General features: G+C 41.1%; 1 protein-coding gene across 18 annotated transcripts in view; it reads right to left on the reverse strand.

The window, feature by feature from the left end:
• Positions 1-20693, reverse strand: part of MAGI2 (membrane associated guanylate kinase, WW and PDZ domain containing 2) — a 618641-nt gene that overhangs the window by 63273 nt on the left and 534675 nt on the right. For 14 of the 18 annotated variants that reach the window (XM_079993549.1, XM_079993547.1, XM_079993552.1 and 11 more), the window contains 4 exons: positions 12890-12981; positions 8983-9175; positions 7684-7770; positions 1330-1578 (listed from right to left, as the gene is read on the reverse strand). In XM_079993549.1, the coding sequence (XP_079849675.1) occupies positions 1330-1578; positions 7684-7770; positions 8983-9175; positions 12890-12981 (621 nt within the window). Of the gene's footprint in view, positions 1-1329; positions 1579-7683; positions 7771-8982; positions 9176-12889; positions 12982-18075; positions 18118-20693 lie in introns of all 18 variants that reach the window. The other 4 variants (XM_079993553.1, XM_079993539.1, XM_079993545.1 and 1 more) reach the window with 3 other exon arrangements.

A 20693-nucleotide genomic window follows, 5' to 3' on the forward strand; every position in this document is an offset into this window, starting at 1 on the left:
ATTTAAATCCCATTGGTTTCAACTGAATTTAAGCTCACTTAGCTTTCTCTTGATTGCATCCAGTGGCCGCTTCCAGCCTAGTCCTCTTGGAATTCAAGTAGCTTAAGGCTTAAAATGGCTCTGTGAGCAGCAACAGCCCCAGTAATTTCTCAAAACATCGTGCTTCCATCAAGGGAACTGCAAGAAAACAAACAAAAACCCACAGCAAATTTCCACAATGAAATCAAGCCACACCTGCTGTTCAAATTAACATATTAAGTAAAATTAGATAATAGTCACAGTAATAATATCTATTTGGTTGTTGTTTAGCCTCTTTTGAGGGCCACTCACTTCCCATGTTACAATTTAAATTTGAAGCTTATCCAGCAAGTGGCTACTGTTTAAAATACCATTTCAACAATACTGTTTAAAATTTATTTATTTGCTGCACAGGTAACCCATAGGAGCACGTGTCAACATTTATCATGCCAAAAGACTCAGTGTATTCAACTGGCAATATACTGTTTCTTTCTTTGCAGAATGCCTCAATGAATGTCAGGTAGGGTTGCTATTTCCAAAAGCTGTCGCTTTGTCCTATATCTTAGGCAAGTGAAAATCACTTTTGGGGGCATTTTTGTAATTTTTTATAAAAAAAATCTCAGAAACTTTTGGGTTTTCCTAAAAAAACTCAACAACTTTCAGGGTTTCCTGGTTTTTACTTTTTGAAATAAGGCAACCCTAGTTTCAGTGTCTCTCAGTTTCTCATTTGTCTAGTCTTAAACAACGAGACTCTTTTTAGTCTGGTTGTTTGATGTACACAGTGCTTAATGCCTTATTGATAGCTTTATTATTTCAGAGCACAGCCTAACAAGGAGACAAAACCATACAAATAGAATCTCTCTAAATCATGGCCAGGAAACATTTGAAAGAGAGAACTGTGTAAAATAATTGGTCTCTTGACCCAAAGCACGCAAGGATATAAGACTTTATAAATGCTGAAGTCTATGAATAAATGGAACTCAATGGATTAGCTGCATATACAGTGGTACCTCGGGTTACATACGCTTCAGGTTACATACGCTTCAGGTTACAGATTCCGCTAACCCAGAAATAGTACCTCGGGTTAAGAACTTTGTTTCAGGATGAGAACAGAAATCAGGCGGTGGCAGCGGGAGCCCCCATTAGCTAAAGTGGTACCTCAGGTTAAGAACAGTTTCAGGTTAAAAACGGACCACCAGAATGAATGAAGTTCTTAACCCGAGGTACCACTGTACAGTTGGCAAAAGGAAGTTTTATAGGATTTTTGTAAAGGAATTGGAACAACAATTGACAGAAAAAAAATTAACTTACTTATTGTAGATCCAGATTCAGGCCTGTTCAAGGAGCTAATGATAACGAAACCAAACCCTTCATTTTCTTTGCGATGGATGACAACATCGCTTGTTTGCAAGCTGTGCGAAGCAAAGCCCTCTGGGGGTGTAGCATTGCTACTTGATCCAGCATGATTGCTGTTAGCATATGTGGCATAGTCGCTTCTTGGAGAACTGTGGTGCGTAGACACAGAGCCTGGACTTCTGCCATTCTCAGGGCACGGTTCTCCTGAAACAGAAATCACACAAAGATTAAGAATCTAGGTTGTCTGTTGACAAAACAGACACTCACCAAACTCAAATCTATCTGGCTTTCTAGAACACCAAATACTGGGCGTGCTAAACAAAACTGCACCCAGTATAGGAGGACTGGATCTAATAACAGGGATCTACTTTGATAAGGCAGCAAAACAATCAAGGCACCCTTCCTAAACTAGTACATATGATCCAAAATAGACCCATAACATTCAGAGCAGGTAATTACCAGTGAGACCTGACTCAATTTAAATCTAGTCTATTGTGGATTTATTTAAATGAGTACTTAATCAGTTCTAATTGGACCTGATCCACCCTAAGTCTGCCTTAGCAGTACATGGACCACTATAACGTTTTCCCATAGACCAGACTTCTTATGATTCAAGTCAGTGACCACAGTTATCACTGATAACAATAGCAAGCAAAGGCAAGTAGAAGCATTTTGGCAATGAAGGGTTCAGAAAGCCTGAGACAGGAAAACAGTGGTGGCCTTTTCAGCGGCGACATCCTAGCTCTGGAGTTACCAGGAAGGTTCTCTTGCATCATTTTCGCACCACGTGAAACCTTTTTATGTTCCCAGGCATTTAAGATCAATCCACTTTAATTGTGGCCCTTGCTCTAGGTGCTATTCAAGGAGTTTTAAAATGGTGGGTGTTGTTTTCATAGCTCTGATTGCTATGGATTTCAGCTTTTACTTTAAGCTGCTCTAAGAATCCACCTGAAGCTCAGAATCCAGGTACCATCAGAGCACTAACTGGAAACTGTGGAAATTGAGTAATAATCTGAATTGTGTAAGTAATTCCACAACTGCTGCCACACACAGCAGCTCTGCTCCCCTCAGTGAGAGACTAAAATTATATTCTGTGGGAGTGGGTTGCTTACGTTGTGCACATGCTGTACACCAATAGCACATTAATACTGCTATAGAAAATTATATCATTACTAATAATGGGTGTTGAATTCCAAGGAAATGAATGAGACATTTCTTTATCTATCTATGTCTATTAAGTATGTCTAATTCAACATTTAATTCAATATTAAGGTATTTGCCTTCAAACTAGAAAAATTTAAGCAGGCAACCAACAGAGTAATGGGGATTAACTGCTTGACTTTCCTTTTAAAAAGAGAACAGCCTATTCAAAAGATGTTTGTGGACTAGAGGGATTAATTCAGGGAAGATTAATCCCAAATAAGAACCTGTTATCAAATACAGATTGTCTTACAAAAAGAAAACCTGTCCTTGTACACAGAACTCGAATCCTTAGCTTCACTTACATCGTGGACCAGCCTTCTCTCAACTGGTTAAGAGCACGGGGCTGATAACACCAAGGGCGCAGGTTCGATCCCCATATGGGGCAGCTGAATATTCCTGCCTTGCAAGGGGTTGGACTAGATGATCCTCAGGACCCCTTCCAGCTCTACAATTCTATGATACTCCTTATACTTTATATACATACAAATGCAGAGGACGTAGAAGGATAGAAGTCGTATTGTATTTATATATTTGGTGGTCAGCAAAAAGTAAAAAAATAAAATGTGAAGTTTGGACAAAACACAGCTCTATTTCTCTGGCAGATCCTTTATTGAAATGATGAAATACTTTATTGTCACTTGAACAACTTGTATACGGTGAGCTTACAGGAGCACCCCCCACTCAGCTCTCTTAGTCTTAATTCCCCTCCTTTACTGACACACACCCACCCAACCCGAAAGTCAGTTGCCCTGTTGTTATTTTTTCATTCAGCAGCCTAACAGCTCACAGATAGAAGCTGTTCTTTACCCTGTTGGTGCGACTAATCATGCTTCTATATCTTCTGCCTGAGGGCAGGTGATCAAGAAAGTGCCGGCCAGGGTGTGAATCATCCCTGAGAATTTTCCTCACTCTCCTGAGGCAACATTCTTCTTCTATTTCAACCAGTGGATTCACGGGACAGCCCATAATATCTTGTGCTGTATTCATCACCCTCTGTAGGCACTTCCTATCAGTTGATGTCAAACCAGCGTACCACACCGTAATGCAGTATGAAAGATTAATTATTGAAGATTAATAATACAGTAAGAGCTACTGAACACCCTGCAGCGTAACCCATTCCAGGTGCTAAAATGAAAATGGTATCAGCGAGAGAGGTTGGTTCACTATGAACACTCAGAGCTACCAGCCACAGAAAAGTTTTAGACTATGATCCTCTCTCCTCCCTGGTCAGTTCTATAAAGCATTCTTATATGGGCCAACATAATACCCTCCAGGTGTTCTTGACCATTGGCCATGCTCCCTGGGGCTGAATCTGGAGGGCACCCTGTATCCATCCTCATCCAGGTAAGCAATCAGGAAGCCACAGAGCAGGCATAAGCAAACTCGATCCCCCAGATGTTTTGGGACTACACCTCCCATCATCCCTGACCACTGGTCCTGTTAGCTAGGGATGATGGGAGTTGTAGTCCCAAAACATCTGGAGGGCTGACGTTGCCTGTGCCTACCATAGAGCCTCTCTTGTGCCTCATCCTGCTAGCTTTGAATAAGTGAAGTTGACAGTGCAGTCTTAGAGGAAAGCTGGACAAAAATGTCATTGTCTCTCTTCAACAAGAACAGAATGGACATGAAAAACTCTTGATAATTCTAGCACAACTAGTGATTAAACCAGAGGTTGTCAACCCAGCAACTATGAAGACTGATTGGCACTGCTGGGCAGGTGCTCCAGATGCTGAGCTTTTTCTTTTTTTTTTTTAAAAAAAGTATTCCTCTAGCCCTCCTAGAAAATAAGTTATGGGGCAAAATAAATTTAGGTGAAATGAGAGTGAGTGTGGCATAGCTATCTTGTATGTCTTCCCTGGTACTGATAGATGTTCCCTGTGGCTATTAGACAGCAATAGTATCTCTCTCTGTGTGTAAAATCAATATTGTGTGATCTCTACAAACAGCAGCAGCAGGAAACAGCTGACACTCCCTGGTAAGCATAATGTTGCCAGGGGTGGCTCTCTTGCTTATAGGGTGTTATGCCACCCCCTCCCCCTTGACTTTTCTGACTTTCTCTCAAAATTCTGTCCACTGGTCCAAAAAGGTTGGTGACCCCTCGATTAAATAATATGATGCTTTTCATACCCTATGCATGAATTCATATGAATTCAGTGAGGCTTATTCCCAGGAAAGTGTGTATAGGATTGCAGCCACAAGCTGGCTTCCACTCATAAAACAGATAATGGGTCCATATTTGGAATGTTTTAATTTCAGATAAAATCAAATCTGTTTTTTCCCTCCTCCAACTGATAAAGAGGCATATTACAAAATGGCTGATTAGCTTTCTCTCTGCCACACACATCACAATATAGCAAGCAAAATCTTCAAAGTGCAAAATCAAGTTTCTCTGAAAGAGATAAGTCTCTCTTTTCTCAGGCAGGTAAGCATGTCCTCTAGCTATCCTTGTACAACTTTGAAACAAAGTGATTAGCGCAAGGGAGACGAAAAACAAACAAACAATCATTATGCCGCTATGTTAGAATTGAAAATCTCCCGAAGTTATTGAACCAGACCTGCAGCTAAATGCCATAGTCAGTGACAAGAAAGATCTCATTTTCTGGCTGTCATGTTCTAGAAGCCTGAATACGGTTTATGTCACTGCGGGTGCAACAGAAAGAAAATTATCTTACCCCACAGAATTACCGAGTGCTGCCTCAGCTATAAATGAATGTAACAGATTCCCATTAAGTACAGGAAAGAATGATAAACCAGGTAAAGCAGATTTTATATTGCTATTGGATATCCATCTATTCTGAAAAATCTGTCCATGGGAGGGAGAGTTAAAGATTGGGTATGCTCTCCACAAAGACTAGCATTTTAGTCCTTCTGTACATTGGAATGTCACTCTTTCCTGATCAGGTTCCAATACCTGGCATTTCTCTTCCTCACTTTTTTAAAGTTCTGAAGGTATTATGGCTCTTTAAATCTAAGATGCAGACCCGACTATTAAATGCTCCCAGAATGAACAAGCCCAAACATAGTTTTTTCTCTGTGTGGTTCTTTCATAGCTGGACTTTTATAGATTCCTCCCATTCTTGCAATTATTCTATGCTGTATTCATTCTCAAGAGCTTCGAACGTACTTCCAAGATTTGGGGAAAGCTTTCACCCAGCCACGAAGCACTGGCTGTCTTCCCTCCAACTAGGTTTTTGATCTTTCAAGAGTGCTTCCTCAGGCCTGTTTTAGTTTTTTGGGGGGTGGGGGGCAGTGAAGATTATGGAGGAGACTTTGCTTATCTTTCCTAATAATCTTTCCCCTATGCATTGGGGACATGGCTCTCAAACCCATCACCTCCATGATATGCTTGCTCACATTCTCAAGCTGGAGCTTACCAAGTGCCCCCGCTTTGTTGTATGAACTTAGTGAGTGGATACTACATTCCAGTGCGCACAGTCAATTAGAGAAATGGACTGCCGTTTGTGCTATAATGATACTATGACAGAGCTGTGGGGCAATGGTGGTTTCAGCCCACAAACCTGAGCTGAAGCACAAACTAAAAATAGCAGAGTGCTGGAAAGGGGTGTGTGGGTCTGTGCATCTGCTTGGAGCGTCATGGGCACTCTAGTAATGATGGCATGCAGTGTGACTGTCAGGGTTTCTCTCTTGTTGTTGTTTAGTTGTTTAGTCGTGTCCGACTCTTCGTGACCCCATGGACCAGAGCACGCCAGGCACTCCTATCTTCCACTGCCTCCCGCAGTTTGGTCAGACTCATGTTTGTAGCTTCAAGAATGCTGTCCAGCCATCTCGTTCTCTGTCGTCCCATTCTCCTTGTGCCCTCCATCTTTCCCAACATCAGGGTCTTTTCCAGGGAGTCTTCTCTTCTCATGAGGTGGCCAAAGTATTGGAGCCTCAGCTTCAGGATCTGTCCTTCCAGTGAGCACTCAGGGCTGATTTCCTTCAGAATGGATAGGTTTGATCTTCTTGCAGTCCATGGGACTCTCAAGAGTCTCCTCCAGCACCATAATTCAAAAGCATCAATTCTTCGGCGATCAGCCTTCTTGATGGTCCAGCTCTCACTTCCATACATCACTACTGGGAAAACCATGGCTTTAACTATACGGATCTTTGTTGGTAAGGTGATGTCTCTGCTTTTTAAGATTCTGTCTAGGTTTGCCATCGCCTTTCTCCCAAGGAGCAGGCGTCTTTTAATTCCGTGGCTGCTGTCACCATCTGCAGTGATCATGGAGCCCAAGAAAGTAAAATCTCTCACTGCCTCCATTTCTTCCCCTTCTATTTGCCAGGAGGTGATGGGCCCAGTGCTTTTTTTTCTAAAAAAAAAGTTTAGGGGTGCTCTCATTTTCCTACTCATATTGAAATACTGCCCCTCAAGGAGGTCAAACTTAGATTCACAACATGTTCAGGGGTATGTGTACCCCTGTGTCCCCCCAGAAAAAAACCACTGGTCCTAATATTCTGTTATAAAGGCTGTCAACAACCTGACTCTTCATATCAAACTTTGGGCATAACACCCTGACTTTGTCTTCCACAAAGTTAGGCTGGGAGAACTTCCAGTACTTTGGGGGGAATGTGCATGAATATCATTTACTTTGATGGCCGGGGGTTCTTTTGCTTATTGCCTACGGAGGCAGCCATCCTTTTCCCATACAATTCCACACAAAATGAAACAATAAATAAATAACTAAATTGAAATGAAAGGAAATATACTGTAAGATAATAAATAAAATAAACTTGTCCACCTCATTTAGTTGTAAGTTAAAGATCGCTCTCCAAAGTTCGCCCCCACACAAAATCCTTTCACCACCCCTCCATAGCTTTAGGGGAGGATTTTTGCTGACTGTCTCTCTATAGCATCCTAGAGGTTTGCTAATAGCCTATTCAAATTGTTTTTCTGAAGACAGGTTCCTGTTACTCAATACGTGATTGATATTTGCCACCAAAAAGAATATTCAGCTACAAGTTCCAGACCAGAAGAAGTTCCTTCAGCTGAAAGTTCCAGACATGCAGTTAGCAGCAAGGACCAGCAACAAATAAAAGTGGTCATCCGCACAAGCAGAAGCATAATTAATTTCCTCAAGGAATTAATCATCAGGTGCTGTGTGTTACCTTGGCTATTGGCCATTTTCCTAAGGTTTGGGGAGCTGCTAGGGGGCGTTGCACCAGGCTGGAGAGAATTTTTCTGACTCCAGGAGTCTATAATGGTCAACAGAAGAACATCAGTCTCCTTACTGGAATGACTGCAATACGGCTAACAATGGGACATAGGACTGTGCCAAAGAAGAAGATGACACTGTGAAGAATGAGATGGGGTTGGAAATATGAGGTTTTGATCAGCTACAATGTGTAGGAATGGAAGGCAAAGCTAGCAAGGTAAGCAGGGTAGAATGAGTTCTTTACTGAATGGGAAGGAGTAGACAGAAAGGGGTTTAAAGTCATATCTGCTTATTCCAATTGCTCAGTTCAGTGCACTTGTGACAAATGTATCCTAGATATGGCCTCCTCTTCACACATTACCTTTTTCTAAGTGTACACCTAAAAATGTAAAATGTGAATGTGTCAAACCAGCTTTTGAAAACACAAGGAACCTATTGGTATTCTTATCAGGATTGTCTTCAGCTCCCTGTTCACGGTAGTATTTGTTTCTGTGTCGTGTCTGAAATGGCCCACAGGCAGTAGGCTTTGAGATGTCAGACACAAATCCACATACGGCAACATTGCAAAGAAGTGAATAGACTCGTAGAAATACACTCCAGATGAAAACTGTGAGTTAAGGCCTCATCTTTGGGTTATCTATATCTAGAAAAACAAAACCACTTTGATGACTCCTTAAATGTCTAATTCTGTATCTATGGTTTAGATTTTAGTATAATGCCGACTGGTTAAAAGAGACAAGGCAGCTGCCCTATTGCTACCTGCCGCTGTTTGGTTTGTGCTAAAAGGCTTTTACATTGTGCTCCTAATGAATGGGAATGAGCTGAAAACTCATGAAATCACTTCCGGCCCCGGGGACCTAACAATCTTGATGCTTTTTTCATTTGCCTGCAGTCTGTTGGTCACACAATGGCTGTTAACAGGACGGTTGACTTAGCAGGAGGACGGCATGTGAGGTGATGGTGGGAAGAACATAGAGCCAATAGAAAAAGGAATATGGACAGGGTGACTCATGACTAGTACAGTTCTATGTCAGTTCTACTTTCCTAGTCTCTGTAAAATAACCAAAATACTTTAGCATTTGTGTCAGGAACATTGTAAGGGAAAGCTGAAAAACAAACATTTTATCTGTTTTCTTTTAAAAGCAACATCTCTCTGAATATTAATGCCCCCCCCCGAACATTTTATGTATGATTTGTCCTTAGTTGCATCCCAATTCTTAGCAATATTTGGTTTCCCTTCTGTTGAACATACCTGTGGGTAGCACCCTTCTTCTCACAGTTAGATTCACTTGCCCATTTCGAGCTGCATTATGCATGAGGTCAATCACATATCGGTGAGTTTTGCCAGCCACTGGAATTCCATCGACGAAGACCAACTCATCACCAGGATGTAGGCGGCCATCTCTGTCGGCTGAGCCCATGGCAATTACTGCTCCAATTAAAATCTAAGTAATGGGGGGAGGGGGGAGGAGTGTTACAAGCATAAATCCGAAGGGCAAGGCAGCAAAGAAATCTCCAATACTTTCTGGTGATGCATAGACAAAACCTTTCTCAGTGGTGCCCAGGATACTGCTGCCAAAATGCCAGCACTCAGATAAGCCTATGAGAAATGCCCCCAAATCCTTTCCAAATACTGTAGCAATTAGTAGTAATTAATGTTACACTTTTTCCTAAAGGAGTAATGAGATTAATAACCCAAAAAGCAATGAATATTTTACAGCGCTGGCTCACTTTCTTCTTAGAAAATATACTCCTGTTTGTGTGAGTGTGGGTGTGGGTGTGAGAGAGAGATCATGAAATTACAAAAATTAGAATCATTAAGGACACTGCAGGCACAAAAGTTTCAGGGCGAGGCTATGTGTTTGGCTGTTAAAGAGGGTTAATACATAACGTCTAAAGATTAGACTTTCTAAACCCTGTCTCCCCTGTCCCTTAGATAAATAACATTCTTCAGTGATGTGGTTTAATAAGGAGTTGGTGGGTCACTGCAAAACCTATTGAACAGACTCTGTGATAATACAATTACAGTGGTTTGATCCTGTCCACTTTGCACATCTCTTGGCATTTTAATGCGATAATAGATTTCTTGTTGTACAATGTTGATTGGGGATTTGTGCTATCAAAGAAGTGGCTGGTCCCTGTAGAGAGGAAACGAACGTTTTGAAAACTGCTTTGAAATCCTTTGGTATTTTCGAGCTAATTTGCACAATACATTCAGGCTCTTCTTCTCATTCAGGCTTGAATGAACCATATAACATGCGAGCTGGGAATCTAAGCAGTCAAGCCATAGCAACCTCTGCCATTTTATTACAGGAACTTAACATTATAGCATCATGGAAGTTGCTATATTTTCATACTTGCACCGTGCACACACAACTTGTGTGTTTGCATGAAAGGGAAAATATACTAGTAAGGTCCTTAGTTTTGAGAGCCATCATGTGCAACATGATCAGTTACTTCTAGAAAGACACTGCAACGTAGACTATGAATAATATGAATAATATGAATAATATTAGCCAGTGGAGTCAGTCATTAAGTGAAGACATCTAATGATAAGGCACTGAAAGAGGTACATGCATGGGTGAAACAGCCATTAGCAAATATATTAGTCAATAGGTGCTTAGCCTGAGGAGGAGCAGTATGCTGCAGCAACATTAAGCTTCATCATGGGGAAATGTACTAGCGCAGCCATTTGGGATCAGATGCTAACTTAAAACTAGCTGAAAATTTTATATATCTCCATCCTTCAAAGGTTTCTTTATGAAAAGGTGGCTTCAGTTCAGTTGTGCACCCTAAGGCAATCACCACAAAAAAGCAACAAACAAGCAAAAGATTTAATTCCTCCACCCCATGCTGAAAAATTCAATACTCATTTTTTGAAAACGATAAAGATTTAAAAAAAGAGAAATAAAAAGCTTCTTCAGCATCTCTCAGGCCTTATTTGATTGAAAAGTTAAGCAGCTGGTTGGAATAAAGTTGTGTCCGAGCCAGTTTTCACATTTCTTTTCTTTTCTTTTCTTTCATGTGCTAGAGCAAAACTTTGTGTGTTTCCAAATCATGCAACCATTCTCTGTCTCCAATTGCAATATTGGATTTTATGGCTTCCTCTTAAAATCATACTGAATCTATGCAATTACAGCCACATGCCAGCATTCAGACATCATTATAACAAACATGCCAAAAAGAAATATTATCATAAATTCACCAAGGGCCAGGGCAGATGTTGTTTATTAGACCAATTAAGAGACTTGTGCCTGAATGTCCCGTCCTCCTGCTTTCTCTGGAGTGCCTTGATTCAATAAATCTGGGATTGATCAAAATCTAATTTTATATTTTGGTTTGTAAACAGAATAACAGCACAATCCAAACCCAAGAGTTTGGCTACAACACTTCTGGCAAATTCTTATTAACTTCCAGTGAATTATGTATTGCTTAGATTATCAAGGTATCTTTTCAGCTAGACCTTGTATGGTAAATTTGTGTGTGTGTGTGTGTGTGAGAGAGAGAGAGAGAGAGAGAGAGAGAGAGCACCATTGTCCCATTTTGTGTAAAAGTTTCCTGTGAATCCAGCATTTACCAACGCACTTGTCATGAATCATGTCCCTGAGAATAGGATAGTGTAAATAGCTTCCAACATTCTGATTCTAACATTAGCACTAACATGTTTGATTGCTATGTAACCCTGATATAACTCCAACATTTTTATTTTTATTTCTGGTCTCCAGCAATTTTATGGTTGCAAAACTGGCTAGAATGCACTGTGGTTTTATGGGCAAGGGCAAGGCAGTGTAGCAGGGACATTGCAACCTCGATCTCTGACTTCTAGACAAAATTGGATCTGCCACCATCTTTTTTGGATAATGATGATTATTATAATTTCATTTATTATGCATCTACTGACTTAACAACACCAAAGAAGTCGCATTGCATTGCAAAATATACAAAGGCATTAAAACAGCAACACAACAATACAAAATATACAAAAGAATTTTAAGCACTAAAAATAACCACAGACCAATTCTACAAGCACCAGACAGAAACCCCCCTTTCCTGTAGCCACTTCATAATTCTGGTATATAAAACTTCTACGTATGGAAAGCAAATGGCCCATATCTGGACATCTCAGTGTTGTGTGTTTTGTCCCATAACACCAGCCATCAGTGATGTCTGCACATTCAAAATGCTATGATGTCAGAAGACAGGTAAATTGTCATAGATATACTTGCCATTGTAGCATGCCGTTGCAATCTATGACCACAATGTCATTCCTCCACAGTCAGTTGTACAAATGTTATATGCTGAGACAGCTTGTGCATCTCACCATAGAAGGCAGGGGGGAGGGAAAGATTTTTGAGGTCTATTTTGGCTAGTACAAATAAATACAAAATCCAAAGGGCACTAAAAATGTTTGTTTCCTATTCTATCTGCATTCAATAATATTTAAAGCTGTATTCTAAGATTCTTTATTGTACACTGGAATGCTGAAGGGCTAAAAATACATCCAAAATATGTAAAATAAAATGATTACTACTTCTTTTTCTATGCGTGATGTACTAAAAGTCACAAGTCCTTAAGCTTGTCATGGCTGAGGAGAACTATCATGGGAATGTTTCTATTTTGATACCGCAATCTTTCAGTATATGACTAATGGAAGTCACTACTGTGTGTACTTCAGAAGGCAATATGTCTCATTTCAGGATGTCTGTTACATTTTCTCAAAAATGTGCAATATAAACAGTGGGCAGTTTCAAATCTCAAAATTACTGTATTTATCCAGCAAACATTTCTCAGTGCTGTGTCTCTCAAAGCATGACATTTGTTTGTTCCTACTAAGTTTGAATGTTGTTTTGTTGTTGTAAAAGCAAGGCCCTGACCATCTGCGGAAGCCAATCATGTCATGTAAGTCAGTAATTGAAAGATGTCACAGAAAAATGAACTGTGTAAAAGGCTGGAGAATATACTCCTGGTAACTTAATACAGACTGATTCACAATGACAGATTTTAGATGGAGATGCTTATAGCTCGAGAGTCCTGTCTTTTTCAATGTCTGAACAAGAAACAGTGCCGTTCCAATATGACCATTATACAAAGTGATATTTTTCTGACAGATAGCGAAGATGCTGAAGCTATAGAGTAGAAAGTCAAAAGAAACAACTCACGGGCTGTCCAGGTTCATCTCCTCCAAGAATTCTGAAGCCAAATCCAGATTCCATTCTCCGAAGATGAACATCCAACTCCTTGTAATCTGGACCTGGTATAAGATAAGATGTCGTTTAGGTGTAAAATGTTTTGAGTTTCTTTCTACAAAAAACTGAGCTGCCCAGTGTTTAGATCATTAAATGATACATGACAGTCCCACCAGAGCCGATGCAAACAGAAACAAGACAGAGTGTGTGGAATAGGGACAGGAAGAAAACACAGGTACTTGAAGATGGAACTATCAAATCAAATGCCCACAAGGTAACTCTGAATGAAGGAAAATTGACTGCTACACATAAACTGCTCTGCATTCTGAATATGAATAAGAGTATTTGTAAGAGGCACATAGCATTTTCCTCCTTCCAATGAGAAATTCTCTATTTAGAAATAAGTGGGTTTACCCTGATGTCTGAGGAGTGGTGTAAACATTTTTAATCATGCACATATGACTTCCTGCTGCTCCTTTCCCACTATTTTCCCACCATAAGGAATGCCTTAAGAACATACAAGAAGTTTTGCTAGATCACAGCAGTGGTCCATCTAGTTCAGCATCCTGCTTCATGCAGTTGCCTGCCAGATGCCTTTGGGAGGCCCAAAAGCAGGAAGTGTTTGGAGTTCTCCCCAAAGGAACTCCAAACATGGAATCTGCATAGAGTCCTCATGACAAGTAGCCATTGACCGACTCTCCTTGATTTGGTCAGTTCCTCTTTGAAAGGCATCTGAGCAAGCCAGCCTGCGGCAGTGAACTCCACAAACCAATTTCATCTTGTCATTTGTTCTTTGATGGAAATGCATTGTTTAAAACCAGGGAGATTTTGTAGCATGAGAAACCTGCTGCAAAAACTTTGAGCCCCGTCATTTAAAATACCAGTTTTGAAGAACCCCTGCTCTGAAGGTTCATGATCACTGTCATTAGTGCCACCTGTAAAAACTGAGGCTGAGGGACAGATTAGCTGTGATGTTGACAGTTATATATGTTTAAACCTGGATCTGCCCATATAACATATAGAGCAGGAGAGTTCTGATTTTTAATAGCAAAATAGGCTAATAAGTGTGTGCTCTGAAGCTCCCCTATCAGGGAAGGAAGGTGTGGGCAGGAGAAGGGTGGAGCAACCCCTCGCTGGAGCAGCCAGCTTTTTCTGTGACTGCAGTACCACCCTGTGATGAAGCGTAGTATATACATTTTAATAATAATAATAATAATAATAATAATAATAATAATCTGGACTGAGACAGACCTGCCACTGTCATGTTTACTTTGAACCTAGATTATTGTAGGGTTACCTGAAATGCATCTGAAATGTTCTAAAGTGTGAATAGTTTTATGTGTAATGAAGATAACAGGGATTTAGGACTCTCTCTCTGTGTGTGTGTCTGCAAGAAGAACAAACCTATCCATTCTTAAGGAAACCAGCACTGAGTGCTCACTGGAAGGACAGATCGTGAAGCTGAGGCTGAGGCTCCAATACTTTGGCCACCTCATGAGAAGAGAAGACTCCCTGGAAAAGACCCTGATGTTGGGAAAGATGGAGGGTACAAGGAGAAGGGGATGACAGAAGACGAGATGGTTGGATAGTGTTCTCGAAGCTACCAGAATGAGTTTGACCAAACTGCGGGAGGCAGTGGAAGACAGGAGTGCCTGGTGTGCTCTGGTCCAGGGGGTCATGAAGAGTCGGACACGACTAAACGACAACAACAACTCTCTCTCTGTATTGGGGGTGGTGGGGCGTGGAGCAAGCCCAAAATTGTATAACCCCACCAGCCCCTGTACTGCTAAGCGAGGTGTCGGGCTTTGGGGAGGTGCGAGGCTCTCCCATCTCCTTCCCAAAGCTGAGAAAGTGCTTAATAGGCTTTGGGCACGAGGAAGCCCAGTACCTTGGTTGCCTGGCTTTGGGACGGCAGCATGTTGGACCACCCTGGTCTAGAGGAAGGAGGTTCTTCCAGGAATGAAAAACTTCCCTTTTTCTAAACAGCAGCAATTGGTGGCTCTCTATACATTCCACTCCCCCCACAATAGTGAAATGTGATTTTTTTTTAAAAAAAGAACACCCTTACCCTTTGGAACTAGCAGAATTATTCCTGGAACATTTGTGTTAGTGGGCTCTTTTACCTGACTATTAGCAATTCCTATATGAAACTATTGTAGCATAGCAGGTTGGACATGGTCAGAATATGTCCTAAAGAAAATAATTTAAAAATTCTTTTAAAAAGTCAACATGTATAGTAAAATCCATAAATATTAATAATTCAACCCATGTTCATTGATTTGCTATGGAATGTCCCCAAAGTAACATTTCGAAGCTACTCAGAAATATGTTTCAGCAAAATAAATACGGGGTCATTTAGTAATAATTAAAAATCGAAGTGATTGGCTCTTGTGGGGGGGGGGGGACGACGAAAAATGAATAAATAACAGCAGGATCCAATATGGGCCGTGGATATGCATACTCTACCATTTTCCAAGCTGAATTTTTCACCACGCGCTTCTTAATAATTTATTGTGGATAAATGTAGAAAATTGTATTTTATGAATGGAGGTCTCACAAATGTTTCGGGGGATTGACCTTCCACACTGGGTTAAGCTAGAAACGCTGTATTATATACTTCTGTACTTGAATCTTGTCTGCATTGTAATGAAAATAAATAGAGAGCTTCATGAAAAGGGATGGTGCCCATGATTATTCAGTTTTCCCGGAAACCAAAACATTCGAGCACAATAAGCCCTCTAGGCAGAGACTGTGCTTTGTAAAGCAAACAGCCCACTGGTCACTAACTTTAAATAATAGGAAGTGGCAAAAAGAGGAGACTTTTCCCTTTATCTTTGCCTGAGAGACAAAATGTCAAGGAGGGAGAAGTAGAATTCCAATGCAAATATTTTTGGAAATGCAATGAATTGGATCCACTAGAGGAAGCTTCTTCCTTTAGAGAAAGGGAACCTTTGCATCCAATCCAATGTTTTCAATTCAACTAAAGAGCAATGTTATGTACTGAGTTGAATAGGATCCAAAATGCAGCAGTCTGATTGGTTCTAGAACAATAGGATCCAAAATGCAGCAGTCTGATTGGTCCTAGAACAATAGGAACCAAAATGCAGCAGTCTGATTGGTCCGCAGGAGCCACCCAATCCAGTTCCAGGTGGAAGTGAATCCACAACCTGATTGGCCTACAGGAGAATCCCGGAATTAGCCAATCACGTGTAGCCCATTGTGTAAATAATGTATATAAAGCAGATATTTTGGAGGAACTTTCATTCCTCCTCACCACTATGAGCTGAATAAAGAGCATGAAATCCACTCTCGACTCCGAGTATATTTCAAGCAAACACTGTAGAAAAGTAGGAGAATTAAAAATACTGGGGAGGCCAACCTGGAGGCATAGGTTAAGTTTGTGAACTTTGGGCAGACCTCATGAGCCTTCCACTAACAGTTCCATAGCGTGCAGAAATTCAAGAAATGCCCCTCTTTCCAGCAGGGAGGCCCAGCGGTTAAATATATCACTAGTACTGCTTGATGAAAAAAGAGCAGTAGCCTTCATTACCATAACATACTGCCCTCCCTTGTATGCATTCCTTGAAGATGACAAAAGGAGCCACCACTTCACCCAGCAGTCCTGCTGCACACGCAAGCTAGAGGGGACCACTGGTTTGTGCGCACTGATGGTTGCTGAACCAACTTAGGACACAGCAGATCCTTAGCCAGGCCAACTCCATCCTTCCTGCTTCCCACTGTACCTCAGAAGCATCATGTTTTGAGAGTTTCCTGCTGGTAGCTATAGCTTTCACTTCCCATGCTTTCAGCTTCTGCTGGTGGAGCCCAAAGGAGCCAAGCAGAGCCAGGCATAGAGACAGCACCACTTCACCCTTTCAGTTTGTCAGATCAGGGGGTTGTGTTTTTCTGTGAACTTAGCCATATGCCCATGTATTTTGTCATAATACCAAGCCCACCAGCGCATAGTGGTGGGGCGCTGGTGCTTACCCGAACTCTGGTCATTTGCATTGCTGCTGCTTACTGGGAGGGAGGGAGAGAGAGAGGCCAGGTTGGTGCAGTGCAAATGCACCCGCAGGAGCACTGGATTGGCTCTGCTGATGCATTTGCACCCCACCAACCTTGCTGCCTTGCCCTTCCCACTCTCTTTCCTGGTAAGCTGCAGTGACCTGACTAACTGGAGGTCAGGTGAGAAGTGATACCCTGCTCTGCCATCTGCTACTGATACCATTATGGTATGGAAGTGAATAAAAATTACATACAAGAAGAAGAGTTTGGATTCGATATCCCACTTTATCACTACCCGAAGGAGTCTCAAAGCAGCTAACATTCTCCTTTCCCTTCCTCCCCCACAACAAACACTCTGCGAGGTGAGTGGGGCTGAGAGATTTCAGAGAAGTGCGACTGGCCCAAGGTCACCCATCAGCTGCATGTGGAGGAGCGGAGACGCGAACCCGGTTCCCCAGATTACGCGACTACCGCTCTTAACCACTACACCACACTGGCTCTCTACAAGGATGACAGTTATAGAACAGGATCCACCTCACCCTCTATCCCACCATTTCTGTAGGCAGGACAGCCTATATTATTGTGAAAGCCTAAATGACAATGTGAACACAAATCCTCTGGACTTTGATATTTTATTAAGCTTATTAATCTAATGGATTTGGATAATATATCCCGCTTTATCACTACCTGAAGGAGTCTCAAAGCGGCTAACATTCTCCTTTCTCTTCCTCCCCCACAACAAACACTCTGTGAGGTGAGTGGGGCTGAGAGACTTCAAAGAAGTGTGACTGGCCCAAGGTCACCCAGCAGCTGCATGTGGAGGAGCGGAGAGGCGAACCTGGTTCACCAGATTACGAGTCTATCGCTTTTAACCACTACACCACACTGGCTCTCTAATGATCATAAACATGGTTACATGTTTCCACATATATGTTTTGAGATTATTTTTTTTAAAGGAACACTTGCTCCTTCCCATAATGGGTATTTATTAGATGAAAAGTCTTTGTCTTTTTAAAGAAGAAAAACAATGCAGAATGGTGATTAGGCACTCATGATTTTCCTGACCCCTGAGCCATGATTAAAAGAAGCACAGTCACAAGGACATGCAATGGACAATAGATATGTTAGCACAATGAAGGCAGAGAAATACTTGCCAGAGGAATCCATTCGAAAACCAGTCCTGGGCGGCACTTGCTCTGAATAGGAAAATGTGGAATTAAAGGTGAAATAAATTTGTCTAGACATGTAAAAATGCAGTTTTGCTTTTTCTGCTTCAATATGAAATAGCAAACGCTTTTTATTTATTTAATCTTTGAACAGACTTTTCTCACGTTATTGTGTCTGGTTTTAGCTGAAGCACATCTGTATAGATACATTTGTTGAAAACAGAGCAAATTAAGAAGTAACTTCAATTCAATGATAGTTGCTTGTTATCAACATGCAGCTGGTAAATAAAGAAATAAAAATAAATAAATACCACACTTTCTTTTCAAATGACAGCCTTCAGCATTAAGTTAAATACCTCAAATGAAACAAGCTCACCCTGCTCAATGTATATGTCAAAGGGTATTTTGGGACATTGATAAGATTTACAATGCAACCCTATACACATCTACTCGTTTTATTTTAGTCAGGCAAATAAAAAGTACAAAGTTGTGTCTATGTTCATTAGGTTTCACAATGTGCAGGCAGTTTATAGCTTGCTTGGTCACAAAAGCAGATGGCAGGAATTAGAAATTCATGCTCTTTTCTACCTCTTCTGCAGAGATACACAGCATGGATTTCATTTTTTCCAGCTGTGATGGAAGACTGAACACCAAAGACCCCTCCAAACCCTGACAAATAGAACTATAAATTTACAGGAAAACTTGGTTATTAGCTGCCCCAGGGGACAGCCTGATCCCTGGATGGTTGAGTAACAGAGCAGGCAAGTATAGACTTGTCCTTCTGAACATAAACACAGTCTCTGTGGTTGCCCATACATATGTGGGGATCTCGTCTGGGTTAAGAGGAACAAGCAAGAGCTATGTGCAGAAATGGAGGCACTCTGGCTAGCACAGTTACAGCACAACCAAAACATATGAACACAGACACTTTAATACTTCTGAATCTCATATGTGACAGCCCTCAGTTCAAGTCTGGACAAATCTCCAAATGCTCCAGCAACTGTTGCTGAGGGGCCACATCTAGCCTAGTGTGGAAGAGATAGATCAATTTCTCTTGGGTTTTCAGTTTGACCAAGCCTGGATTTACACTGCAGATTCAGGGCAAAACTAGTCATGATGCTGAATGGAAGAACATTATTATTATTATCATTATTATTATTATTATTATTAAAATAGCAGACATATTGTAAGCCGCCTTGAGCATTGTTTTAATTGTTGGCATAGAAATAAAATGATGATGATGATGATGATATCGACATGTGGAGTAGAAAGATATTTTCATCAGGACTGCTATGCACAGGGGAACAGTTTAACCCTTTCATCAGTGGCTGAAATGCTCCCCTATTAGTTTTGTAAAAAAATGCTTTACTCGCTTTGGGGGTGATTTTCAATGATATAATCTGGGAAGGGTAAAGTTAAATCTTCCCTTTGTGTACTGTACTCCTGATGAAAAGTGCTCCTCCCCCAGCTATTTTTTTATTTTAAAAAAACTCAGTGATGGCTTCCAGCTTCCTTCCAGTAGCACCTTAAAGACCAACTAAGTTAGTTCTTGGTATGAGCTTTCGTGTGCATGCACACTTCTTCAGATACCGTATCATACCAAGAACTAACTTAGTTGGTCTTTAAGGTGCTACTGGAAGGAATTTTTTTTGTTTTGACTATGGCAGACCAACACGGCTACCTATCTGTAACTGGCTTCCAGCTTGGCTCTTAAACTGGTCAAGTCTGGTTTTCACTCTCACCAAGGAAACCTGGAAATGGTGCTTCTGTCAGGAAGCTAGGGATTTTAGACAGAGAACCCCTGGCAACCTCAGCATACTACAATTCCCAGCATGCTCTGGGGTAAGCTATAGTACTTAAACTGCTGGAATACTGATGTATGCAGCACAACCCTGTTTCTAGAACTGCTCTTAACCATCAGTGCAGTGGGTGGGGGCAAGACTCACTGATGCTGCATCTGCACTCTACATTTAAAGCAGTATCATACCACTTCAAACAACCATGGCTTCCCCCAAAGAATCCTGGGAACTATATACCCGTATTCCGCTCACAGAGCTACAGTTCCAGAGTTATTTTACAGTTGATCCCTCTTCCAAGGAAGCAACTTTTAACATTTGTCCAAAATTAGGTGGGCATAATTTGATTAGGCTGATTGAACGGCAATGTATGGCTTCATGATCATAATGATGTCCTGTCCTGCCCCAAGTGAGGTTGTCTGCAATTTGTGTACTCATTTGTTCCCAATCTTGAATTGGTGCATAGCATATATGCTGGCAACTATCATAGATTTTGGAGAAATCAGTGGCTACATATCTGGGGATTTTCTGCAGTTCCAGCTTCAGTGAAATTACATATGCAGTACCTCTTTTCTATTCCCCCCCCCCAAAAAAAAAATCAATTAGTTTGGTGAATAATAATCGTCCAGTAGATCATGTTAGGTATTCCAAATAATTACTTGTGTGTGACAATATATATTTCAATAAAATTATTCATTCCAGCTTTGTTTCCATGGAAAGCAATGTATCTAGTGTTGTGGTTCTACAATGCAATTTTTGAATAATTACTATTTAAACTAGAAATCTCTGGCTGCCATTTCCCCCCCCCCT

The sequence above is a fragment of the Podarcis cretensis genome, assembly GCF_951804945.1.
Source record: "Podarcis cretensis genome assembly, chromosome: 10".
NCBI classification, from domain to species: domain Eukaryota; kingdom Metazoa; phylum Chordata; class Lepidosauria; order Squamata; family Lacertidae; genus Podarcis; species Podarcis cretensis.